This window comes from Brachyhypopomus gauderio, chromosome 11 (genome assembly GCF_052324685.1).
Source record: "Brachyhypopomus gauderio isolate BG-103 chromosome 11, BGAUD_0.2, whole genome shotgun sequence".
Lineage (NCBI taxonomy): Eukaryota > Metazoa > Chordata > Actinopteri > Gymnotiformes > Hypopomidae > Brachyhypopomus > Brachyhypopomus gauderio.
Genome location: NC_135221.1, coordinates 11,742,057 through 11,769,706, shown reverse-complemented (window position 1 = coordinate 11,769,706; position 27,650 = coordinate 11,742,057). Strand labels below are relative to the sequence as shown.

The following is a 27,650-nucleotide window of genomic DNA, read 5'->3' as shown; positions in this document are numbered from 1 at the left end:
CACGACCTATAATATAATATAATGTCATATAATATATAGGAAAATTATTTATACTTCATGCCATTCTTCTTGTATGTTAATAAGCAGCACCCCATGGGAAGTGGCTGTGCACAGAAACGCTAGTTAATGGGGTGCGTGTGGGGATAAGATCATCAAGTTTCTCCCATACATCATTACAGATGTTGAACTGACCTTGTAGGGTAAACACAAAACTGTAATCAACCAGCCATGATTGTATTTTGGGTTCAGTCACATATCCTCTCAATCAGAATGAATTTCATATATATATATATATATATATATATATATATATATATATATAAAGAATAGCAGAAGGGAGCCACTCCACCCCGGACTTGAACCCAGATCCAAATGGAGGTAAGCAGGAGAAGTGATCACTGGACCAAAGAGACAGGCCTTTGGTAGACCACTCAGAGAACCATTTTCCCCTCTGGAGATTAACATTTCTGTCACACTGCATTCACCTTCAAGGAATGCCCTTTGCTTGACACTGTCTACATGTCCCTCTGCATGCAACTTTCCTCCAGAGAGTGCTGGTTTCCATCACACACACACACACACATCCATTTTCCCAGTCCTGATTACAGTTTATTAGTGAAAGAAATTTAACAATTATTGTTTTAGTCATGTTATTAGTTATTATTTATAGTACTGAACTGCACAAACTAGCCAAAAAAGTGGGGAGTTCCCTTATTGTGCTGTGGTGCATCTGAACTGGAAAAACCTAAAAAGATGGGGCAAAACAGGTGTGAAAGAATCATGGAAACATCTCTATGAAACAACATCCAACTGGTGATAACAATGACGTTGTGTCCAGACACCCGTGATACTCCTAAATCAACAACAGGAATATATGATGACATTACTTTCTCCTTCTGTATTTATTCAGAAGGCTTTGGGACACTCAACAAAAAACACCTAATCGTAATCAAAGTGCTTCGTCATCATATTACTCCATCATGAATAGGCTCTTATCTATGTACACAGTAGAGCGTCCGAGAGAAGGGACTGCCCCTATGGCCACGGGGACGCTTCAGCTAGTTCCGGAGGTGGAAGTGAGATGCATGTTCATGGTTGGAATGCTTTAGTTCCAGTGGCCCTGGACTCTGACTAGTTCCTCTAACCTGATTGGGCTGTACTTTTCCTGGGTGGGGAAATCCTCTCTCGCTGACATCTTTTAAAAGTTGTGTCTGTGCATAATACTTGAAAGTCTGTATATAAGTCTGAAAGAGTCTGACTCCATTAGTTTTTGGTGCATTTAAGAGAGGTAAGTCTAGGCATATGAAAAGGGCTGAGTGTTAAAGTTATGAATGGTAAAAACAGATCAGGCTCATACAGCATTGATCTAACAACTGACCAACCAAATGTTTTGGTCTTAAGCTAAGAAATTTTATCTTGTTCAAATTTTGTTCCAACAGATGATTTTTCTTGTGTTTGGAGTCCTGTTTGCTGTTCCATATGCCACTATGGAATCCATCAAAGTGGCTGAAAGTTATTGGACTCTTAAAGCAAATGGTTTGTCTGGACTGCTCTAGATTTAATGAAATTTGGTAGTGCAAACTTCAAATATTTGTTTAAGTGCTATTTAACTTAGTTCATTAAATTAGTAAACTGATTTATTTTCACCGTAGAAAAGAACAAAATACTACCAAGTAAATTCTAATGCAATGATGAACAGTTTCATCTTGACATTGAAAGAATTTGCACACTGCAAGAAATAGTCTTACTTTAGAGATTCATACATGTTACATCTTGTTGTCATTTGTGAAAACAAACAAACAAACAAAAACAAACTGTGTGGCCATACCAGACATCTGGTATCTCTGAGCTCTTGGTTCATCATCCTCATTTACACATTCTGTGCTCCCACGTTGATAGAGCTGGTGGTGGATGAAGACATAGCCAAATATGGCAGCAAGTTCCTGGTTCCGCTGGTGTGTGGGGAGGCGTTTGAAGGGCAGGACATCACGTGGAGGAGAGAAGGTGGAGATGAGCTCCAGCAGAAGGGCAACAGAATACTAGTTATGGTGGAAGAGAGGCAGGGAGGCAATTACAGCTGCTACAGCAGGGAAGGCTCCTACCTGAATCACACTCTCGTACTGGTGCGGTGGCCATACCGGAAGATTATAAAAGGAACACCTGAGAAAGGTACAGTGCATTCACCATGCTTTTGGAAGAGGTCTTAAAACAAAGGGTTAAAGGGTTTATTTGCTAAGAATTGTGCATTCAAAGAAACCATTTATGAACATTAAAACGTAATTAAAAAAGTAAATTAAAAATGAATAAATAAATAATATTTTACATTTATTTATTTTGCATATTTGATGTCAAGGTTACATCTACTGTTCAGCAAAGAGCTACAGTGGCTCCTTTCAGTGTTCCTGGACCTGGGATGAAAAGAGAGCAGGAAAAGTTGTACTTATTAAAGTAACACGGTGAGCTTCATGAACCTTTCTCCCTTCATCCTGGACCAGAAATCACATGCACACATTCCAATTGTCACACTCTGCTCTAGCAACAACACACACGTAACAGTATATGTGTCCAGTGCGGTATCTCAGGTATTGTACACAATGTTGCCTTCATTTAGGGATTTTGGATACTGTGTGTTCTTTTTTGTACACTTTTTTGTATGCATATTATCCAAGTAGGCATTTAGAAGGGCAACTTTGGGAGTTTGCTCTTGGCTTCCTTTCCTGGTTACATGGGGTTTTGCTAACACACCTGACAGTCCTCCCAATGTTCTTAGCAAACGAACCCTACGCAGCCAGCTGTGGTGTGTTCAGAGCCATGAAAAGGCAAAAAACGTGTGTTGTGCGGAATCCCCATGACTGGCCAAAGGTAAAGTTAGAGATAGGAAGTGTGATTTCACTGGTTTCTCTTACAGCTCTAACCAAGAAGGCATCATCACCTGCAGAATGACCTCCAATGGCCAAGGGGTCACGTGCCAGGACCAAGCCTACTGTCCCTATGCTGAGGAGTGGGATAACATCAACTTCACTGTTTATTTCCAAAGTAACTACGTCATCGAGACCTATCATCTGCAGTTTCAGATCTCAGACATAGGTAAAGATCCACACTGCACTTTGAAGATCAAGAATTTTAGTATTAAGTGTTAAATTGTTTAAATTTTCATTAAACAAACACAGATATATGTTTCTTTAAAAGAAAAGAGATGCAGAAATAGCCTGACAGTTAGCATGGTAAAGCTTCAGAAATACATTGATTTGTAGGATAGAGCGTTCTGGTGATAGTGTGTCTCTTTGACCATAGTGAGACCAGACATGGTGCATATAAAAAAAAACACCACAACTCTGGAGTTGCAGTACCCAGAGACGTGGAGCACCCCCTTCTCCTATTTCCCCCTCACCTTCCAAGTGAAAGAGATTCGATGTCGCAAGAAAAACTGTGACTGCTCAAAACACAGACCACGGAAGGTACGGCCACCTGGATCCGCAGACCTGCCAGAGAAACCACGAATTAACAGAGCACCTCACCAACCGAATGAACATGCGCTCGGATGTCTGCGGCAGCACTGTTTCCTGGTATGTAATATGTTGTGATGAACGGTCTGTTTTGCCCAGGTGCACCTGACTCAGGGGCGAGAGTGGCCACTAAAAGAAGGCGTGACCGTGTGTGTGAGAGCGCAGGATGACCTGTGCAACTCCTCTTGGAGTGAATGGAGCCGGTTCAGGTGAGTTAGTCTGCCATGAACACTTTGACAAGTCCTTATTAATCCTATTGAATTAGGATTAATACACATCAGACTAAGTAAGACTGTGGGATACGTAAGACAACTCGTATCTTTTCTGTTGTTTAGATGCATGAAAAACAAGAAAAAGAATAGAAGAAGGGGACGTCAAAAAGAAGAGTGATGTCACCCTTTTCCAAATGAATGTTTTGTGTTCATGCTTATGTTAAATTATGCTTACTATTTATTATTATTCATAACTATATCACTATTGTAATTCACTACTGGCTTCCCACAGATGAGGGTGTAGTTTGGTGAAATGTTATCCCTGGGGCAGCAGATGGTATCATGCTACTTAGTATTTCCTTTAAGTAATTGTTCTGGTACAATGTTACTGTCCAAAAGTTCTTGGCAAACTGGAAGTTCAGTGAAAGTAAAACCAGTACCAATTGTTGAATAGGGAACTCCAAAATGTATTTGGTAACACTTTACATTAAGTGTTTACTTACTAACATGAAGTAATGCATTAGTTAACATGAACACCATGTGAAGTAACACATTAACAATAATTAACTAATGTTAAGTAAACATGTAACAGTTTCCAAGTTACCCATTACTTATGTAGGTAAATCACTACAATGTAATATATTCCTTTAAGGTCGCTCCAAAAAAAGTGCAAGCAACAAAGAGCCAAAAGGAACTGCAACTGTTACATGTTTACTTAACGTTAGTTAATTATTCACATTAGTAAGTAAACACATAATGTAAAGTGTTAACATGTAGTTTTCCAGGAATTCAGCAGTCTACAGTGTTAAGTCTCACTTCACCTGCGATGCTGACCTTTGACATTTAAAGCTCTAACATCACATACTCACACTTTATAGCAAACTAGCTAATTGATTAGTCATAGGCATAATAATGAAAATATTAATACTATATACATGCAACTCTGAAAAATCTGAATAATATCTAATTCAATCACTGTGAACTGAATTTCTGGATTGAAAAATAGCTCATAGAAATATGGTACAGATACCTTCAGATTAGTGACATTTTTAAAGAAAAGGGTATTTTTGACAAAGGAAACATTTTTAGAACTGGTTGTTTAACCTAGTTTATTTAACATAGTCTCCCTGTAAATGAAAGTGGCATGTTCAGCATAGAGCTGTTGAATCAGTGAAGTGCAGTTCTACTGCTCAGTAATCCCTCAGAGTTCTACTGCTCAGTAACCCCTCATGGTTCTACTGCTCAGTAACCCCTCAGAGTTATACAGCTCACTGACCCCTCAGAGTTCTACTGCTCAGGGATCCATCAAATTTTGTTTTGGTGTGCATAATAATGATAATGATCTGGTGTTTGAGAATCTGAAACATAATTTTTTCCTGCCTATGTTAGAAATGTGAACTGGAGATTGCTCTTTGTTATCTTTTAAGAAGTATTTTATCATTTGTTTCAATGAGATGTAATATTGTTCTCAAAGAGAAGTATCAGTGGTTCTTAAAGATACATATCATTTGTTCTCAAAGAGACCTCATGTAGTGCGTATTGCACATGCCGAAATTAAAGACATTGAGATTTCATATGCACAATGTTTTATTTTGTGCACTGTTTTTAATCCAATTAAATAATTAGAATCTTTCAGTTCTTTTCCTGTTATATGTTACCAGATCAAACAGGATAGAAGGCACTGATAATTTGGGATGGTTTCTGTTGGTTAGTCACACCCATAGTAATTACTGTGGCGTCAGTGTCCTTTTAAAAATGCAACACTGTTTTGATAATTGATGATCTGATTACTTACGTTTCATATTAAATAGATAGATAGATAGATAGATAGATAGATAGATAGATAGATAGATAAATAGATAGATACATACATACATACATACATACATACTTTATTGATCCCGAAGGAAATTTAGCATGCAGTACTAGCTAAAAATCATTAGTTAAAGGGTTATTTGATTATTCTTAACAACAGTTGTTTACTTAAATTCCACTGTGCAATGCTGATTGAGGAAAGTAAATAAACACACTATGACCCTGTTACTAGAAAAACATCAGGATGAAATATCTGCTTAATAAAGCTACAAAATTATGAATAAAAGCCAATTGGCCTATTTGCAATCATATATTAAATTGTATACAGTGATAACCAAATGAAAATAATGTCGATTTCCAACCTCTGTCAGCAAACTCAATAGACGTAAATGGTCTAAATTATATATTGACCATTGTCATTAATTCGCAAATGTATTTTAGTTTACTGTGATTCAAATCTGGCAATAACCTTCTCTATGCTCAGATGAGATCATCGAGACCTTGTCCACTGACAGTAATTTGAAGAGAACTACCATAGACATTGCTGAGTCATTCAACGTCCTCCAGAGCAGGACGACATCTTACTTCCCTTGAAAGTTCACGATCCATCCTTATCATTGTTTTCAGGGCTCCACGCCTGCCCAGAAAGAGTTAAAAAGGTGAAATCTTTCACAGTTTCCCTAAGGTCACTGTGACTGGCAGGCAGGCATGTATGGACCTTGTGTTGACCCAGTTTAATTGCAGAGATGCAGAAAATGAGCTGGTTCATCCAGACCAAGCAGTAAGAGGTTCATTCTCATCATGAGATGGTTATGTATACGTGGTTCTATGATGGTAAAGTGGTGTTAATAAGAATGGACTCAGGAGCACTTAACATAAAATGAGTCAGTTCCAAGGTGATTTCTTTTAAGGCATTTTTTTTTACTATAAATGAATGAAGCTATATTTAATGAGGTCTAACATAAGGAATATCAACCCACAATAGGAAATTCACTCATTTATTTTGTGGGCCCATGAGATAAAATCATACCTGCTCTTGTAAAACAACCTTAGGATTTGTAAAGGACAACAGCTTAAGGACTTTGGGTTTGCAACTAAACCAAACGACAATCAAATATTGTCCATGGTACATCACATAGAGACCGTCCATGGAGGGTTTAATTGCAAACTAGGTCAGACCTGAGATTTGGGTGAATTCTGAGATACAGAAACCCTTAGTTGTGGAATTACCTATGGTGCTGTGGGGAAGCCATGTGACATGGTAAAGTCCTGTTAGTTCCTGTGCTTACCTAACGGTTTTTGCCAGTGCTTGATTTATGCGTTCAAAGTATTACTTGTTGAAGAATATTTTTTGTGCGAACTTGAAAGCCCACCAAATCCACTGATGCGCATGCACATTTCATTACCGACGATAATTTGTTTTCCAGATAGCTTGACACTTCAAGCACATATAAACAAGGCAAGCATGTTATGTCAGTATATGTACTGACATGTAGCTACTGCTTTTTTGCATTTTGTGTAGCATATTATATGCGCTGTTGTGGGTTTGTGTGGGAGGAAGGGAGAGAGAGAGAGAGAGAGAGAGAGAGAGAGAGAGAGAGAGAGAGAGAGAGAGAGAGAGATGCCTTTTACCCATTGTATACTATTTTTCACTCACAGAGTGATCACAGAAACACACGTCCTCAAGGCTAATAACTTGCCGCTTGTATACTCCTCCAGTTACTCCAACAACCTCCCCATTCCTAAGAGCTCTCCCTCTCGCTCTCCATCACTCGGAGTGTGTCCTCCTCACGATGCTACTGCGCTCACGCTGTAATCCCCTTTCAGCTGCGCACATGCTCAGTACCGATCACTCTATCTGTAATGGCTGCGGGATGAAGTGATACGAGTCCAGGTGCCGTGTCTTCTTGGTGGGGATACAGTTTTCCTGAGTCCGCCACAAGCTACGTTCCTCCGCCAGCATGGCTGACATTCGACCGGAGAAACGTCTCGAATCGTAGCGAAGAGCAGTTGTGATAGTTTTGGTTCTGTAAGTGGACTATTTTTGTTCTGCAAATTGCGGTTGATTCAGCAGGGACTATCAGCGGTCCCATGAACGGGTTTATTTTCCGACTGGCGAGCCGGTTGGGTTACTATAGTTCAGATGAGCATCTCAGGAGAGGACGCGTATTCTATGTCTGGACGTGGTTCTGCGATTTTACTTATGCGTTATTATACAACCTATAACCAATAATGTATAAATACTCTTATCACAGATTCGAAGATTGTGTCTTCATGTTAGACTCAGCAACTGGATGTCACGACAACGAGCTCATTGACCAGTCTAAAACATAAATGCATTTGAATCTTGAACCGGTGTTTAATATTTGGCTGGTGTAGGCGATATACGCTGCTTTTTTTTTGTTTAAAATATTGCAACAGGCTTTCTCTTCTCCTGCTGCCCATGTGATTGGACAGTCGCACACAATGAATTTTCAATGAGTTCGGGGTTACTGTAGTTCACGGCACGCGACGGCTCGAGCTCAGGTGCTCGCGAGCGGCAGATAGCGCTGTAGATGACAGGATAGTTCACTATTAGGCGTGTGGCTGTTATAACATGGAGCTCTCGTGTGTGTTAACAGTGGAACTGAGTCGGATTTGACGTTATATAACCACTTCCAGTCACCGACTTTCGCATGTTGAAAGTCCACACGAATGCTTCCCCCTGCTGAGATGCGCCAAAACTCGAAATTCTCAAATTCGTTTTTCAATTTCCCTTTTCTTGCGTTTCTACCTTTCATTAACATCAAACGTAAACCACTGCTGCTGGTTGTATTTGTGTGATGGTTTGGCTCCGAGCGTCTCTCAGCTGGTCTCACTGCCTCTGTTCGCACCTTTCTGGGACTTTTCCTTAGAGGCCGAGCCGTTTGGCATTTTCTTCAGCGTTCATCCTGTGAATACAATCCCTTATTGCCACTCCTCCTAAATTAATCATACATCCGAGTCAACATTGATAGACAGTATCTCCTCTCCAGGGACTGGATAGCCAAATGTAGTAAAGCTGGAATGTGTTTGAATGTTACATATGCACCATCACCTCTACTTTCTGCTGGGTACAGTCTGAGGTCTGGAAACTGTGCCTGAACCTTACTCCCTCTTGTGTCCCTCACGGTGCTCTGTGTGGGGCAGTTCAGTGGTGGTGCGACCCAGAAGCTGTGATGCCGGTGAAGGAGCGTGTGGAGGCCGTGCTGAACGTAGGCCTGCGCGTGCCCAGCATCATGCTCCTGGAGGTGCTGTACCGCTGGGACGTCAGCTCCTTCTTCCAGAAGATCCAGAGGAGCAGCCTGAGCAACAACCCCCTCTTCCAGTACAAGTACCTGGCCCTCTACCTGCACTACGTGGGTAAGTCTCACTCCTGGCTCACTCCTTGTGTCCACTCAGCAGGGGTGAGTCCGGCACCGGTGCCGCGCCGGTTTATTTGGCCGCGCTCTAGCACGCCAGATTGAATCCGCCGAGTGTTCTTGGACAAGCCGGGTCCGGAGTGTCCGGAGATGGGGAAGCGGATTGGCCGCAGGGCATGGACACAGTGATGGGGAGTTGGGCGGAACCTCTCCGGTCACGCCCGAGTCATGCTGCTTGTCTCTACTCGCTCGGTCTGCCTGCGGGAGTAGAGAGCGTTGGGTGCAGCACTGTCCCGGTGGGTGTTTGAGTTGGACGTTTGAGGGAGGTCCATGTGCAGCATGAGGTGTATGACCGCCATTCATACAAGGGCTTAAAGGTTAGACGGAACGATCAAGGTCATCAGGCCAGCAGCGAGTTTATCATGACATGTAGACTGAGTCAAAGGGAAACAAGTGAGCAGGAAATGAGAAAAAAGGGGCTGGCGTCATGCCAGACTTTTAAAAGGGGAAAAATAAAATAAAAACAGCCTTCAAACAAGGTCAGGGCATCATTTCTGTATGTGTTTTGGTGAGAGCCCTCTATCTCTTTCTTTTCCTTTCTCTCTCTCTCTCTCTCTCTCTCTCTCTCTCTCTCTCTCATATACATCCAAACCCACACTGCCTGTCTGTGTGTGTGACTCTCTGGCATTTTGGGGATTTGGTGCTGCTGTTTCCGGCTGGCTTAGGCCGTGACTCTGTGTCTGGCTTAGGCTGTGACTCTCCTCCACTCCCGTCCTGAGCTTTAAATGGGCTCATCAGAGCGTAGCTTCTAGTGCTATTCAATTGCTGCCCATACACACAACCATGGCTCATGGCTTATTTACAGTGTGTGTGTGTGTGTGTGTGAGTGTGTGTGTGTGTGCGTCCGCACATGCGCATTTCAGTGTGTTTGCCATTGGAATTGGAAGGAATGTTTGGGTGAACTGTGTGAATGACTTTATTTTCCTCTGTCTTTTTAAACAGATCCATGTTGTGTGTGTGTGTGTGTGTGTGTGTGTGTGTGTGTGTGTGTGTGTGTGTGTGTGTGTGTGTGTGTTTGCTTTTGGCAAGACTGTTCAGACTGTTGGAGAACAGGGTGGAAAGTGCCCTAGTTTCAGGCTTATTCGCTCCTCTGTTTAATCTGTTTAATCCATGATTAATCTGTGATGGATTCACACAGCAAGCAAAATACACTCTAGAAATCATTGTTTTTACTACAAACATTTCTGCTGTTGTCAGAGGAGAAAATCAAAATATATCCCTGACCCTGTGTACACCTGACCATTTTATGGGTTATTACTTGACCATCAGCTTTATGTCCACCGAATGATTATGCCTATATGCTCAGAAATACCATTTTAAATGCAAGATGCATTATAGACAGACATTATATGCAAATGTCATCCTCTCAGTGCTCCGAGTTACTGAAATATGCATCAAATTGTGCCATATTGTTATTTTGAAAAGTGCTCACTTCTTATGTGATTGACTTCCACTTGTAAGGTTGGATTTGAATTCGGATGTTCATGGATTAAGGTCCAGTATATAAGTTTGCTAGGGGATGGGTAAGCCCACAACGTTATCAGGAGACAGGTGTAAGTCCAATTCTCTACAAAGCTATCAAAACAACACAGGGTTTTCCAAATTCAAGTCAGAAATGTGTAGATTGGGACCAGAGTGACAAAATACAAGAAATCTGCTTAAAGGGAAAAGCAAACAAAACATAACCTAGAGAATGTGAAGTTAAAAATACCAGATAAGCAATCCAGGAAAAACGCTCTGTATGCATACTAGATTGAAGCAATACTTTGCAATGAGAAAAAGTCACAATAAGATTAATGTGAGTTAGGTAAGAACAAGCAGTATTCCAGAGATGCAGTGGTTTCCCAAGGCATTGTGGGAACAGGAGTTATGATGGCTAAGGTCGTAGGTCAGCGTGACAACTTTGTGCATTATTGTATGCACATTCTGACAATTTTTTTCCTTAAAGAGCTACAAATTTGGAGGTATGCTTTTGACCATAAGCACTTGTTTAATTAGCCTCCAGTGATCTGTCCACAAAAGTGAAACTGGTTTTACGCTGGGCCAACTATAAATAGCCCTCCGCATTCGTGAAACAAGTCCCCTAGGAAGAGTGCGAGAGACACAGCTGCTACCCTTGCGACTTTTAACGAGCGTCTACTTTAATATCACATTGGCCTTTCTGGTAAAGGTGGGAAAAAATCGCTCGGCACATTTCCAAGACCTTCAGCCTATAATAACAATGCAGCAAGAACGCTTCTTTCTACTCTGCTGAGCACAGACCATCGAGCCAAACCAGCGTGTCCAGAGGCCACTGGGACTAATAGAGACGGCCTTCGCGGATGCAGACGGGCTCCGGGGCCCCGCTGCTGCAGCGCTCACCCTTGCTTCTAAGGCTGTTAATATCAATGTGCTCTTGGCTGGGGCCCATTTGTGCGAACAGGTCGGAGGAGATGTTTTATGGAAGCGCTTCCCATCCGTCGTCCTCTTCCTAATAACACGTTTAGGGCAGACAGGATGAATTGCAGAGCTGGAAGAGGAGGGTCACATGGCGACGTGCGGGATGGCTTCACAGCCACGGAGAAGACCTCCCGGTCAGCACAACCGCAGTGTCGTGCTGTGCTTAACGGTGGTGATCTCTGGAGGCCTGGGGTCTGTTTGTGTTTCAGTACTCCTGTGTATTCCCAAGAATGTTCTGAAAAACTTTAGTGTATTGTTTCCAGTTTTTTTTAGAAGCAGGACAAGTCCAGTGTGTGCTTTGCATGTGAGCTGTAATATCCAGTATTATCCCCCATCATAGGATCAGTTTCTTTTACTGCGGGCTATTTTTGGCAGTGTTATTTTGTCATGCTAGCAGGTTTCTCTGCCATCCAGGATACACTGTGCTACTTCCATCCATGAGCCGTCCCTGTCTGAATATGATCCAGCAGTGCCATCATGGCTGAGCTGGGTCTCCCATCCGTTTTCTCATTTTAGCCTTGCCTGCTCAGTGCTTCCCTTACCTTTCCCCTTCCTGTATGTGTGTGTGTGTGTGTGTGTGTGTGTGTGTGTCTGTAAGAGAGAGTGTGTGAATGTGTGATGGTGTTGTGATTTTGTGAATGACAGAAGACAGAGTGTGATGGGTTAAGTGGTGGTAAATGGATAGAGTGCTGTAGGCTTATGCAACAGGCAACACACACACACACACACACACACACACACACACACACACACACAAACACACACATGCAGCCATTCACACACTCACACACACACACACACACACACACACACACACACACACACACACACACACACACACACACACACACACACACACACACACACACACACACACACAGATACACGTTCTCTCATCATTATGCATTAGCCTTCATGCACACTGATAATCCTGTTATTCTTTAGTAGTGTAGTTTTGCCCATCAAAGACAAAGGATAATGGTAAATAATCATTGTCATATGTGTCCCTATAGATCACTGCAATTCATCTGAATACTGAGATGCTCTCATTTAGATGTGTGTAACAGAATCCTGTGTGCCCTGTTCCTTTGAATGAAGTGGTTTCATTTTACACCCTTTGGCCTTCTGTCTGTAGTGCAGTGTTCTTTATCTTCTGCCCGCAGGATTTTCCCAGTCTTTTCTCTGTGCTTTTGCATCCTCCTAAATGGTCTTGTCTGCCTCCACAGTGTCCTGCTCTTACATCCTGTTGTCCTGCTGCTTCACTTATCAGTTTCTTCCATTTTTCCCTATGCTGAATGTCCCATGATTCCCGTACGAATGTGTTCCCTGTCTCGACAGATGTACTGGGAGAGCCACCCTGAGAGCTCTCACGCTTGGGTGCAGGAACAGTTCACATTGCACAGTGGTCCAACAGCAGTCTCTCTCTCTCTCTCTCTCTCTCTCTCTCTCTCTCTCTCTCTCATCCTCTCGCTCTTTCTTCTGTCTTTCTCTCTTTCCCTCTCTCCCTCTCTTTATCTCCCTCTCATTCCCTCTCTTGTTCTCCCTCTCCTTCTCCCTCTCACCCCCACTCTCTCTCTCTCTCCCTCTCTCTCTCCCTCCCTCTCCCCCCCACTATCTCTCTCTCTCTCTCTCTCTCTCTCTCTTTCTCTCTCTCTCAGGCTACATCCTGAGTCTGGTTCTGCTCACCTTACCCCGGCAGCGTCTTGTCCAGCTCTACCTGTACGTCCTCACTGCTCTGCTACTCTTTGCTGGACACCAAATTTCCAGGTGAGTCTCTGCAACACACTCAATACCACCCTAGAACCCACATTAAGAGTGTGTCCTAGTGTACTAGAACCAGAGGTGGGTAGAGTATTCAACAAATTTACTCAAGTAAAAGTACTGTTACTTGAACCAAATGTTACTAAAGTAAAAGTAAAAGTATGCATCCAAAAATTTACTTGAGTAAAAGTAAAAAAGTACTTTGATTAAAAGCTACTCAAGTCGTGAGACAGTGAGTACTGTCTTGTGTCAATAAATTACATCATGGGAAATTGAATTACTGGAAACAATGACTTAATGATAACAAAAAAATGTATTATAAATAAATATAATATATAAAAATGATTTATTATAAATAACATGTATTTTTGTTTGTTCCTAATTATTAAGCCTGTGTAACTTTAATGTGTTCCACAAAGGCAGTAACTGATGAGACTGTCAGCCAATACGTATAGCTACAAATTGACGCCAACTGAATCAATTTGTAGCAAACCTAATCATTGTATACTGCTAGTGTGTACACTCGGAGTGTGAACTGGTTTTTAGTATTGCACTGCGTTACATTTAATAATTACATCATACAAACGTTTGGCCTCAGAGATATAGCATTATTAGGCTGAAATGTCCACACGTTTGGCAGACACAACTGACAGCGCATTATATAACTGTCCTTTTACATGTTTGTAATGTAAACATTGGCTGTATGTGAGGGCAGGGATGCTCGGGAGGTTTTTCTGTCACCATACTTTCTTGCTACAGTGGAGAAAGTTTGCGTATGTGATCACGTGACTGACCGGCTTCATTTGATTGGTCACACATACTCAGGTGACGAGACGTTGGTCAGTCTTCTCACTGAAAAGATGAATTATTTACAAAACTAAAGTAACGGTAGCGCGCAGCGCAAATCCGATTGTAACAGAGTAAAAGTCACGTTTTTCTTAGCACATATTTACTCAAGTAAAAGTAGAAGTCTTTCATATTAAAACTACTCATACAAGTACATTTTTGTCCAAAAAGCTACTTGAGTAAATGTAACGGAGTAAATGTAATGCGTTCCTACCCACCTCTGACTAGAACCCACCTTAAGAGTGTGCCCTAGTGTACTAGAACCCACCTTAAGAGTGTGTCCTAATGTACTAAAGTAGAACCCACATTAAGAGAGTGTGTCCTAGTGTACTAGAACCCACCTTAAGAGTGTGTCCTAGTGTATCGATGCTGAATACTGCATTTGTGATTCAAATGTTTGCTGCACATACAATATAAATGAAGTGGAACTGACAGGAACATTGCTTTGGTTCATATTACATAATGTTTTATAAAGGAGGATGTAATAAAGAGCCTGTTATTAAAGAAATCCCCAAGGCAATGTACACTGATTGCAGTTGCAGTTGACGTCCCAGATGTAGGTATGCCATGTCGGTTTTTGAGCTGTCCCCATGCCATGTCGGTTTTTGAGCTGTCCCCATGCCATGTCCGTTTTTGAGCTGTCTCTGCTCAAACAAACCTGACTGGAACTCATTCCATCTTCATCGCTTACAGACGTGAGTTTCTGAGTGGACATCTCTGGCTGTTAGCGATAACTCCACCAAACTGATCTACAAAGTGGCATGATAGTCGAAAAAATGTGTACAACACAGAATATGAATTAACTAAAACATAACTAAACGTTTTCAGTTTTCAACAAATAAAAGATTCAATAATTGAATGTTGAGGAATCATAGAGTGGTATGAGGTAGAGCAGGGGCAGATGACGTAGAGTTGGGGTAAATGAGGTAGAGTTGGGGTAAATGAGGTAGAATGGGCAGATAACAATGAGCAGGGGCAAATGAGGTCATGAGCTGCTGGCAATGTGAGTTATGCATTTAATGCGTTTAAGTACATAATGGGACAAAATAACATTCCTCCTGGGCCTCAGTGCAGCATAGAAAACACGGGATATGTACGTCATACGAGTCAACAGTGGCACGCCAGACACAAGCATTATACCCAGTGTGATTAGACAAGACAGCACAGTACTATATAATCTCAGAACAGTATGAGATAATTAGGCTTCAGTAAGCAGGCAGCACAAACAGCAGACGGTTGTAGAAAACGGTAAGAGTGGGTGTGTATTGTACCAGCATAATAATGCATCGCGTAATGACATGAGTCCTTAGGAGGTCAGAGCCGTCGTGAGCAGGAGGGCTCAGGTGTCACCCGGAGCAGAGGGGGGGAGTCCTTCTCCGGCACTGTCGTGCGTGTGATTAACGAGTGATGTTTCACGGCTGACTGGTGACCGTTTAGTGTCCGATTAAGAGCAAGCCTTTCCTGCCTGTCTCGCTGTAACACGTGTGTGTGTGTGTGTGTGTGTGTGTGTGTGTGTGTGTGTGTGTGTGTGTGTGTGTGTGTGTGTGTGTGTGTGTGTGTGTGTGTGTGTAGTGAGGCAGCGATCGCTCAAGTGAGGATCAGCCAAGTGTGACAAAGTCATTATGGTTGGCGCGAAAACCGACCCCTCTATCTCTGTCTGCTGTGGTTGCTGCCTGTGCGTGTGTGTGTGTGTGTGTGTGTGTGAGAGAGAGAGAGAGAGAGAGAGAGAGAGAGAGGGTTTATGATCTGGCCATGGCTGAACACAGAAACTGTAAAAATATGCCTGTAAAGTTTATTACCAATTTAAACTAATACAGTTTCAAAGTTTTGTATGAGATGTGTGCCGACACTGCGGCCCTAAACCGGAGAGTGAGCTAAAGCAGACACTTCCAGAACAGAGTGTGTGTGAGTGTCTTCGCGGCAGGCAGAACACGGCCGTGCCCCCCTCCTCCGCTCAGCCCCGCCTGGCCCCCGGGTCGCCTCACGCTGCCTGTTTCTCTGCTGCAGGGACTACGTGCGCGGGGAGCTGGAGTCTGGCTACGAGGGGCCGCTGTACCTGGAGCCCCTGTCCATGAAGCGCTTCACAACGGCGCTCGCCTGTAAGCCTTGATGCCCCGCCTACTCTGGGCGGAACGTTGTAATGTCTCACCACTGCATGCTCCTCCTACCCTCATGCTCAGAATCCCAAGTATGTCTCGCTGCAGCCTGCAGGAAGGCAGAGTTGGACATCCAACCCCGCCCACATCCAACTCCACCCTCTAATGCGCTGTCGTGCGCCAACCCACTACTTCTTCATTCGAGAATAACTGTGTGGTACTTGAAAATACACATAATAACTCACAAGTGTTCAAGAGACACGTCGTTGCGCTTAATTGACACATACCTCGTTTACTTTGTGTATCGTTCCACGTATGTTATTCATTATTTTTATTTATTGGGTGGCGAACGTAAAATGTTGACGGGGGGGGGGTGTAAAATGGACACAAATAAAGTATTATATCGCGATAGATCGATTGCCGGTGGTTGGCGCCAGAGCGAACTAGTAACTCATTGAATCATAGATGTAGATCAGAGGTAAATAAACTAGATTTTTTTCGGCGTGAGAAATCGGATGTGTGGCGTGAGAGCGTGTGAAGACGGTCAAATGCGTGTGTCTCATGCTCAATGCGTGAGAGTTGGCAACTCTGCTACTATAAGTACACAATTAAAATGGTAATGTTTACTGATAATGTTGGTGATAGAGAAGGGGTATGTTGGTAATGTTGGTAATGGAGAAGGGGTGTAATCAGGGCTTAATTTGAACCGGATCCTGCCGGAACAGGATCCGGGAACTCTTTCATTTTGAAGGGTGCGTTCCGGTAACTTTCAAGCCTACTAATTATAAGTTATGAAGAAATCTGTCTGCGTTGAACCAATTAATTGAACAAATAATTCTATAAAAGACATTTTTAAACACAAGATCCACATTCCTAAATCACATAAGAGCTCTCCTTTTTAGCGATGCCTTTCCGTGTCTCCCCTATAAAGCTAGTTATACTTTCGTGAGTGACCGTAGCGCGCGACTCCGCACACCTCGCGCGCGTCACATTCTTTGCAGTGTCCTCCTGAAACGATATGTGGTAGTATAAAGAAACACCCCTCAAACACAGGGGAAGGAACATTTACCTGACCAATTTTAATGTTGTATTGTGTTTCAGATTTGAAAAGTGCTGGAATTTAGGCTAAAGTACTTCAAAATGCACTTAAAATGCACTTCTGCACTTAAAACCCTTATAAAACACACGTAAATAGTTCTGGCAGTTCTGTTTACTGGGAGCAAAAACAATCCGAGTTTCGAACGTAACATGGGCGTGGCTTCGTACTTGAGAAGAGGGTGGAGTTGGATGTGGGTGGGGTTGGATGTCCAACTCCGCCTTCCTGCAGGCTGCAGCGAGAGGCTTCTCCAGAATCCTGAGTTAAGGTCCTCCCCAGAGAGCTAAAGCCCCTCCCTAGAAAATTACACCCAACCCTCAGGTCCTGGACACCAACTGCAGCCGCACTCAAACACAGATGCAAGCTCTGCATCTCTCTCTATCTCTCCCTCTCTCTCTCTTTCCCTCTCTTGCTCTCTAATGCTTTCTTGATCTCTTTAGTTGGGCTCTGAGGTCTCACTGGTTTGTGTGAGACTTTAGCAGTTATACCAACAATTTCAGAGCTATTGTGCAATTTCATTGCTTCCTTCATAAATCTTTATCTGTTTGATTATTGGTACTTTATTGATAAATGTACAAATGATTGATGATTCAGTCATCATCCTTAATTTCTGTGTGTGTGTGTGTGTGTGTGTGTGTGTGTGTGTGTGTGTGTGTGTGTGTTTGTGGGCATGTAGGCCAGTTGGTGGTGTGCACTCTGTGTTCCTGTGTTATGCAGACAAAACGCATCTGGCTATTTTCAGCTCACTTGCTCCCTCTGGTGGCCAGGCTGTGCCTCGTCCCCCTTGAGACCATTGTGTTTGTGAACCGCTTTGCCATGATCTTCACTGGCCTTGAAGTCATTTACTTCCTCGCCTCCAATCTGCTGGTGCCCTTCAACCTGGCCAAGACTGCATACAGGGAACTAGCTCAGGTCAGGAAACACGTACACCAACGTGCTTGTCTGTCTTCACAGACTGAAGTATTAATTCAGTCTTCTTCCACTTTAGACTTTGCTCTGGTGACCTCACACTTACATTCACACCTCACACCTAATAACATATTGTCCCATTCTGCAACAGCCCTTCACCGTTTACTGTTATTTCTGCACTAACACGTCGCATTCAGGTGTAAGTCAACCCTTCAATCTGCCGAGAACAGCGTAGAGAACTTACTCGCGGTCCCAGTTTGGTGCCGCCTACCTCCCCAGCATGCTGTGCGGTCGGACGTGCGGGCTCTGCTGTCAGTGAAGTGGGACGTGTGTGGCCCCTGTGCTCTGTGCGGGCCCTTTAGGTGGTGGAGGTGTACGGGCTGCTGGCGTTGGGGATGTCCCTCTGGAACCAGCTGGTGCTGCCCGTGCTGTTCATGAGCTTCTGGCTGGTGCTCTTCGCCCTGCAGATCTACACCTACTTCAGCACGCGAGACCAGCCGACGTCCAGGGAGAGACTGCTCTTCCTCTTCCTCACCAGGTGAACGGGCTCGACCGACAAGCCGTGCGACTTTTAAAGTTAAAAGAGGGTTAACTCTTGGCATTTTACGGGGTTGTTAAGAAAGCGTGAAAGGAACCAGTGCGTGTTATTTTAGGGCAGGTGTCTTGGTGTGTGTGTGTGTGTGTGTGTGTGTGTGTGTGTGTGTGTGTGTGTGTGTGTGTGTGTGTGTGTGTGTGTGTGTGTGTGTGTGTGTGTGTGTGTTCCAGTATTGCGGAGTGTTGCAGTACTCCGTACTCTCTGCTGGGACTGGTGTTCACCGTATCGTTTGTGGCACTTGGGGTGCTCACACTCTGTAAGTTCTATCTCCAGGGTTACAGGGCATTCATGAATGACAACACCATGCACAGGTAAAGAGCCCTCTGCTATATCTTTCTCTTTCCCTCTCTCTTTCTCTCTCTTTCTCTCTGTTCCTCCATCTCTTCCTCTCTTTTTCTCTCAAACCTCTTTTGTTCTAACTGACTCATCTATCAATAATCGTAATGACATGTCTGCTTTTTCTCTTTCACTGTCTCCCTCTCTCTTCAGGGGAATGACCGAAGGCATCACTCTGTTGATCCTGGCTGTCCAGACGGGTCTGATCGAGCTGCAGGTCATCCACCGAGCCTTCCTCCTCAGCATCATCCTCTTCATCGTGGTGGCCTCCATCCTGCAGTCCATGCTGGAGATCGCTGACCCCATCGTGCTGGCACTGGGGGCGTCCAGGGACAAGTGAGAGCCTATCAGCTCTTCCGCACTCCACCATTTCTTTGAATGTGTCCATTTAAAATCTTTTTGTCAAAGAGATCAAAACTCAGTAACGCATTGTGAACAAGCGTTCATAGATTTCAGATTTTGTCAACATGGTTTTGACGAGCCTGTATTTCCACTACCAGGCGAGTCTATTATTATCAAGGCACTTTAATAAATCACTTCCACTTTGTTCTTCTGCCAATCACGTATATGGTGGCGCACGGATCTCCTGGGAATCTCTCATTCTTCGTGGACTGCTGTGTTTCCTCTGCCGTGCAGGAGCTTATGGAAGCACTTCCGGGCCGTGAGCCTGTGTCTCTTCCTGCTCGTCTTCCCCGCCTACATGTCCTACATGATCTGCCAGTTCTTTCACATGGACTTCTGGCTCCTCATCATCATCTCTTCCAGCATCCTCACCTCTCTGCAGGTGTCCTACACACACACACACACACACACACACACACACACACACACACACACACACACACAGTATCGTAAGTATATATTAAACACATTTAGGGTGGCCAGTGTTGCACAGAAGACTAGAAGTACATTTATAGAAAGACTGTGTTGCAGTGGTACTTTGAGATGTTCCTGCTGACCTCAGGCAGAAACAGCCTCCCCTGGCTACAGTCCAACCATTACTGTACTGCCTGCTCCCGGTGACACTGAGGATTAATATAAATCTTCCTCGCCCGCGTTTGGCAGGTTATAGATCATTAACCTACTCAGACTACATCCGTAACCTTAACAGTGTTCATTAGGTGCCTTAGCAGACCTGTATTAGATGCTTTAGACGAGCAGGAAGAATATAGTTTGTCAACTGTTTGGTGCCTCATTGGTCTCTTTTCTTTCTTTTTGATATTTTTATTTATAATGTTTTGTTCCACAATGCCTTGTTTAGTGAGCTTTAAAGTAAAAAAATAAAAATTCCCTCTCCTTACCATCAAACTCATCATTAGTAATGAGATTTTGGATATTGGGAATGTAAAACAGCTGATTGGCTGTTTGCACTGTTCACTATGCTACGTTGTTTCTGAATGCACATCTGCTTACAGGCTTCTCTGTTTGAGGGTGTAATACTTGCAAATTGGCTCCCATAGTAATGCCACCACATACCAACATGTTTGACTGACATTTGCTGACATTTAGAGGCGCAAAAATGGCCGGGAATTATCTCTCTCACCCTCTTTCTCCCTCTTTTCTCTCTTTTCTCACCCACTCGTTCTCTCTTCCTCTCTCACACTCATTTTCTGTCTCCCTCATTATTCACCCCCCTCCCTCTTTCTCTCTCAGGTCCTGGGCACTCTGCTCATCTATGTGCTCTTCATGGTGGAGGAGCTACGTAAGGCTCCGGTGGAGAACATGGACGACGTGATCTACTGCGTGAACGGCACCTACCGCCTGCTGGAGTTCCTGGTGGCGCTGTGCGTGGTGGCCTACGGCGTGTCGGAGACGGTGTTCGGCGAGTGGACGGTGATGGGCTCCACCATCGTGCTGGTGCACTCCTACTACAACGTGTGGCTGCGGGCCCAGCTGGGCTGGCAGAGCTTCCTGCTGCGGCGGGATGCCGTAAACAAGATCAAGAACCTGCCCACGGCCTCCGCCCTGCAGCTGCAGCAGCACAACGACGTCTGCTCCATCTGCTACCAGGTGAGTGTAGTGGGAGGTGGGGGCGAATCACGGTTGCTCTTATTGTTGTGTGTTTCCCCGTGTCTGCTCGATCCCTCCTTAATGCCCCCCGCCTTGCCTGTAGGATATGTCGTCAGCCGTCATCACGCCCTGCAGTCACCTTTTCCACGCCGGTTGCCTGAAGAAGTGGCTGTATGTGCAGGAGACCTGTCCTCTGTGCCACAGCCAACTGAAGGGCTCGGGCACAGCCCAGGACCCGCCGGGCCCCCAGACGCCCGCAAGCACAGAGGTCAGCCCGGACCACACGCCCCCACAGCCAGGGGGCGGCCCCCGGGAAGCCCAGGCAAAGGCATCTATCTGGGGCTCGAGCGCCGAGTGCACAGCTGAGCTGCAAACGAAGGGGGTCTGCCCTCCCACGAGCAACGGAGGGGTCCCCCTCTCCACTTCCACTGGGTAGCACCTGCCCCCCCGACTGGCCCCTGCCCGGCCTCCCGTGGGAACCACCCTTCTGTGATGTCATACTCACCTTACCCAATGCTGGCCAAGGTGACACGGACTGGCCTATGGCGGGCCGCCGTGTCACTCGCTGGGTGACGTACATCCTGCTGTAGGAACTCTATAATCATCAGGCACAATTACAATCAACCCACCACCAAACACTAGGCCCTCTGTCCCACTCTGTGACCTTCCCAGCTGCTGTGTCGTGCGTTCATCATTTCCGTTGCGGTGCATTACACGGGCGTTTGGCTTACGTGGATGCCTTAGCTGAATGAAGGAACACTGAACTCAACACGCCTGTTAACATCAGCCTGCACACCTCCACCAGCTCAACGCAAGTCTACACCCTTCCTCAGCATTGGACTGCAAGATCTTAAGGTCTAGATCAGTCTAGACCCACCTGAATTCATGAATCATGTGACCCATAATGACAGCACTTGGGGGCTCTGTAAGCCCCCAGCACGTTTCTGTGGTAGCCAGATTTTTCTCCCAATTATTCATATTTATTTGTTATTTCTTATATGTATATGCCACTGCATTTGCACTAATGTAACATAAAGCAATGCTCCAAAGTTGTCTTGTCAGGTACCAAATATTTTGGTGTGTATGCATTGAAACAAGTCATAAATACTAATTATAGCTGTGTACAAAAAGGTTTTGATATGCTGAAATACAGTGTAATGCAGCACCAGACTTTGCGTGAAGTGGCCTTAAGCTTGTATGAACACTTTAGTGACCTCTAATGGTAAGAGTGGGAACAGCTGATGGCCATGGATTTGTACTGGTGCTGGTAGAAGATCAAACATCTCTCATCAGTATTACTTGGCATTTACTGCATTTGTAAGCATGAATACATTTAACAATGTATGAACAAACTTGGCAAATGCCTATTTTTATTTATTTATTTAGCAACTGAATGAATTTTCACATATTTACTTAAGGAAAAGATGCTTGGCTTTAGTGGAAACATAATTTTTACATTTATTGTTGGGGCGATTTTTTAACAGAATGTTTTCAATATATTTTGCCATTTGAATCTAACTTTGACTGAGAATGACGAGCCTGATTGTTGCAGCATTCTGGTTTGGTTCCCTTGTTCAACTCTTTTACTACATGAACATGTGAAATGATGTCCTGAGAAAGCTGTGTGCTGTTTGTACCACAGCTGAGCTCAGTAAAAGTTGCCTGAAGTTTGATATAACTATAACTGAATGTCAGAATAAATCAAAGCCTACTGTGTGAAACCTTTTTATTCTACAGCCTTCTTTATGTGCTTCGAAAGCTTGTGCATATCTTAGAAAGCTCTTATGTCTCTTAGAAAGGCATTTTGAAAGTATAACAGGTCCTAGTGGACACTTTAACCTGCATGAGTGATGAATTGAGCAGACTCTGTCACACACACACACACACACACACACACACACACACACACACACACACACACACACACACACACACACACACACACACACACACACACACACCTTCTACCCCCAAGTGTTGAGGTAATGTCAGTCTGTAGAAACCATCAAAACCATCTAATGGAGAGAAGAAGACAGGATATATGCACTCATTTCCTGATATGACCCGTCACCATCCTTCAAACGGCAGGGAATCTCCCTCTCTCTCTCTCTCACTCTAGCTCCCCCTCTCTCTCTCTCTCTCTCTCTCTCTCTCTCTCTCTCTATATATATATATATATATATATATATATATATATATATATATATATATATATATATATATATATATATATATATATATATATAATGATATGTAATATAGCATCTCACAATCCCCTGACTGATTACTTACAGAATCATGTTTTCAATCTCCACCTATATATTTTTTGCATGCACTTGAGTACGGAAGTGTGTATGTGTGTGTGTGTGTGTGTGTGTGTGTGTGTGTGTGTGTGTGTGTGTGTGTGTGTGTGTGTGTGTGTGTGTGCATGTGCGTGTGTGTGCGTGTGTGTGTGTGTGTGTGTGTGTGTGTGTGTGTGTGTGTGTGTGTGTGTGTGTGTGTGCACGCGAGTGTGGTCTCGATGGCAGGAGCAGGGAGTGTGTGGAGCAGGTCTTCCTGTGTGATTGCTTGAAGTCCCTTTAGTGTGGGGCAGGAAAAGAGAATGGAGGAAACATTAGCAAATCAAAGCAGTGCAGGCCCCCTTCACCCTGCTCCGTCCACATGATCAAGGGTAGCCTTGAACTCTGACCTCTGTAAAAAAAAAGTCAAAATATGTGAAGGAGACGAACAAAGCCATCTCTCAATCTGGCTAGGACAGATATTCCCAATGTCTGTTTTGTTTCTCACGGAAACAGCATATAAATTATGTTGTCCTCACAGTCTGGGGTCTTCTCTGGGGTATCTACCCCCTTCCCACTCTCCTTCTCTTTCTCTCTCTCTCCACGACTCCACCCCCCACACCGCTCTCTCTTCCTGTGTCTCTCCACGACTCCACCCCCCACACCGCTCTCTCTTCCTGTCTCTCTCCACGACTCCACCCCCCCACACCGCTCTCTCTTCCTGTCTCTCTCCACGACTCCACCCCCCACACCGCTCTCTCTTCCTGTCTCTCTCCATGACTCCACCCCCCCACACCGCTCTCTCTTCCTGTCTCTCTCCATGACTCCACCCCCCCACACCGCTCTCTCTTCCTGTCTCTCTCCATGACTCCACCCCCCACACCGCTCTCTCTTCCTGTCTCTCTCCACGACTCCACCCCCCACACCGCTCTCTCTTCCTGTCTCTCTCCATGACTCCACCCCCCCACACCGCTCTCTCTTCCTGTCTCTCTTCATGACTCCACCCCCCACACCGCTCTCTCTTCCTGTCTCTCTCCACGACTCCACCCCCCACACCGCTCTCTCTTCCTGTCTCTCTCCATGACTCCACCCCCCCCACACCGCTCTCTCTTCCTGTCTCTCTCCATGACTCCACCCCCCCCCCCCCACACCGCTCTTTCTTCCTGTCTCTCTCCACGACTCCACCCCCCACACCGCTCTCTCTTCCTGTCTCTCTCCACGACTCCACCCCCCACACCGCTCTCTCTTCCTGTCTCTCTCCATGACTCCACCCCCCACACCGCTCTCTCTTCCTGTCTCTCTCCATGACTCCACCCCCCCACACCGCTCTCTCTTCCTGTCTCTCTCCACGACTCCACCCCCCACACCGCTCTCTCTTCCTGTCTCTCTCCACGACTCCACCCCCACACCGCTCTCTCTTCCTGTCTCTCTCCACGACTCCACCCCCCACACCGCTCTCTCTTCCTGTCTCTCTCCACGACTCCACCCCCCACACCGCTCTCTCTTCCTGTCTCTCTCCATGACTCCAGCCCCCCACACCGCTCTCTCTTCCTGTCTCTCTCCATGACTCCACCCCCCCCACACCGCTCTCTCTTCCTGTCTCTCTCCATGACTCCACCCCCCACACCGCTCTCTCTTCCTGTCTCTCTCCACGACTCCACCCCCCACACCGCTCTCTCTTCCTGTCTCTCTCCAGGACTCCACCCCCCACACCGCTCTCTCTTCCTGTCTCTCTCCACGACTCCACCCCCCACACCGCTCTCTCTTCCTGTCTCTCTCCACGACTCCAACCCCCACACCGCTCTCTCTTCCTGTCTCTCTCCATGACTCCACCCCCCCACACCGCTCTCTCTTCCTGTCTCTCTCCATGACTCCACCCCCACACTGCTCTCTCTTCCTGTCTCTCTCCATGACTCCACCCCCCACACCGCTCTCTCTTCCTCTCTCTCTTGCAGAAAACAGCTAACAAACTACTTTGCTGTGTTATTGCATATGTTGCAGTCTGAGTTTTTCCAACACTGAATTCAACAATGGAGAAAAATGTTTGCTGGTTTATATTTAACTTTCAAAACGCATCATTAATATCACATATAATATCACATTTAGATTAATGTGTAATAAATATTCTTGATAGACTGATAATATGTCAAGAGCTGTCTAGCCACAAACTAAGCAATATACCTGCTTTTACATGCATTTGACAGACCAATGAACCATATTAGTTCAATGTACGTTTCCAGCAGTGACCACAAGATGGCAATGTGGTGTTTTCAAGCATGCACACATTTTGTTTCCCCATAGAACTTGTTCTTGGTCGGCCAAAGACTTGACGTCTTAGATATTTTTACATGTAAACAAGAGTTTGAATAATGTCCTCTGAAGGCTATAAAGAACTAATCAAGTACATGTTTGCATTTTATGAAACAACAAACCCCCGTTTGAAAGCACGCTGGCTTTCCAAAGGTAAGATATAATAACCTCATTTTCTGCATCAGTGTAATTGCAACCAGCATTAATGAACAGGTGGTAAAATCAGATTTTCTGTAAACTCAGATTTTTTTGTAAAAGACAAGACATTGTGAGAACACAAAGGATCCCAGCGCTAACGGGTTACCCGGTTACGGGGTTGTAGCCTCGGGTGTTTCGTTACCACTGTCACCATGTTCAAGATCTTTATACACGCTGAACTGTTCATAAACCACCAAAATGTATTGTATGATAGTATGAAATATTGTTTTCTGTTTCTTATTATTCGCGTTACGAATCATCAATTCATTTACATTTATAGTTAAGTTTATATTTGGACCCAGGCCTATAATATTCCGTTTAAAAACATATTTTTTATTAATATATGTTTGATAAACACTGAATAACGTTGCCAGATAGACATTGCCTATTTAATCTGAAGCGCCGTTTAGAATCGCATGAGCACAAAGACAATTTCTAAAACATTAACTCATCCAATTCAGGATATTTAAAATTATTTTTCAAGTCCTCTGGAAATACTTCTAATACCCACAATCGCACGTACGCGCTTACAGACATACTCACGCACACACACAACCACACACACACACACACACACACACACACACACACACACACACACACACACACATGCGCACGTACGTACAAACTATACTAAACGAATGGCAAATAACTAAAAAATAACAGGTAGTAAAATGTGCAGTATATAAAAACGAGCATGGCTGATCTTGCAGGTGTGTAAGTGCACGTGGTGCCGTGCAGAAGAGCGCCACTGACCGCTAACGTTACTGACAGCGAATACACGGACCAGGCCGCAGACATACATGTCATATAGGTTAACAAAACTGGAACCAACATGGTTTCAGAATTCATCATATTGAATATGGTAAACAGGTAAACACACACATTGAGAGAGAGAGAGAGAGAGAGAGAGAGAGAGAGAGAGAGAGAGAGAGAGAGAGAGAGAGAGAGAGAGAGAGAGAGAGAGAGAGAGGGAGATTGTGTATGTAAATCATTTGCTTTGAAAATAGATTATAGGTTGTGCGTAATTGTGACTCACGGGGGAAACTTGCTCTGTAATATTGTAAAACGACAGGGCTTGAGAGAAAACTTGATTGTTGGTCTAAGCAGAGGAAAAGACTATTGATTTATAAAATCTCTTGTCTTATTGCTTTTGAACTGATGACCAGAAACACGATGTTTTCTTAAAGGCTATATTTCCCCCTTTTCAAGAGTTAAGTGCCATTTATGGTCAGTTTTTAGAAGCGCTAGAAAAATACAACTTATTTCTCGCGTTCTCTGCGTAACTAAAGAGAACTAACTAAAGCTGTATCCATAACTAAAATTAACTTGTAATCTATTTCTCCCTAGGCAAAATTAAACCTGGTAAAGGTTTCTATACTCGCTATGAAATATTTTGTAGTGTTATAGCACTATGTATTATTAACATTATTTCCAACGTTACTTAACTCACTCCTGAACGTGGGGAGTGATTAGTTATTATTTATTTTACTCATTATCGACGTTACTGGATATATCATCTTCGACTATCAGTGTAGCCAACTATCTATTCCGCACATTTGAGCTGAATTGTGCTGTCAGATTGATCTTTGCGGGCAATCAGATCTCTGTATGAATATATTCTGTATGATTATACAGTGTTGCGAGACGTGTTTGTTTTCTGCATCTGCAAGGAACGTTTCAAAGACTCGAACCGGTTGTGCTTTTGGTTATTTGTCAACAAGATAGCGTCCTCAATCGAAGCAGACACGGAGCGGAGCGCGGAGCTGCATCCTGCGCGCGCTGGCGGGTTACACCTCGAA

At 44.3% G+C, this 27,650-nt stretch overlaps 2 protein-coding genes across 2 annotated transcripts; both read left to right on the top strand.

Annotated features, from left to right (window-relative positions):
- Positions 1–1,242: 1,242 nt before the first annotated feature.
- il12ba (interleukin 12Ba) lies at positions 1,243–5,131 on the top strand. The gene is made up of 8 exons (XM_077021932.1): positions 1,243–1,288; positions 1,440–1,536; positions 1,900–2,169; positions 2,354–2,456; positions 2,909–3,087; positions 3,295–3,458; positions 3,606–3,715; positions 3,842–5,131. Exons 2-8 carry the CDS (start codon positions 1,440–1,442, stop codon positions 3,894–3,896), a joined length of 978 nt encoding a protein of 325 aa, XP_076878047.1. The 5' UTR covers positions 1,243–1,288; the 3' UTR covers positions 3,897–5,131.
- Positions 5,132–7,271: 2,140 nt separating this feature from the next.
- Positions 7,272–22,782, top strand: LOC143527033 (RING finger protein 145-like). Its single transcript, XM_077021931.1, has 11 exons — positions 7,272–7,562; positions 8,702–8,914; positions 13,071–13,179; positions 16,027–16,118; positions 17,888–18,123; positions 18,483–18,658; positions 18,886–19,026; positions 19,205–19,387; positions 19,688–19,835; positions 20,705–21,061; positions 21,165–22,782. The coding sequence occupies exons 2-11, from the start codon at positions 8,731–8,733 to the stop codon at positions 21,495–21,497; spliced, it is 1,959 nt and encodes a 652-aa protein (XP_076878046.1). The 5' UTR covers positions 7,272–7,562; positions 8,702–8,730; the 3' UTR covers positions 21,498–22,782.
- Positions 22,783–27,650: the final 4,868 nt, after the last annotated feature.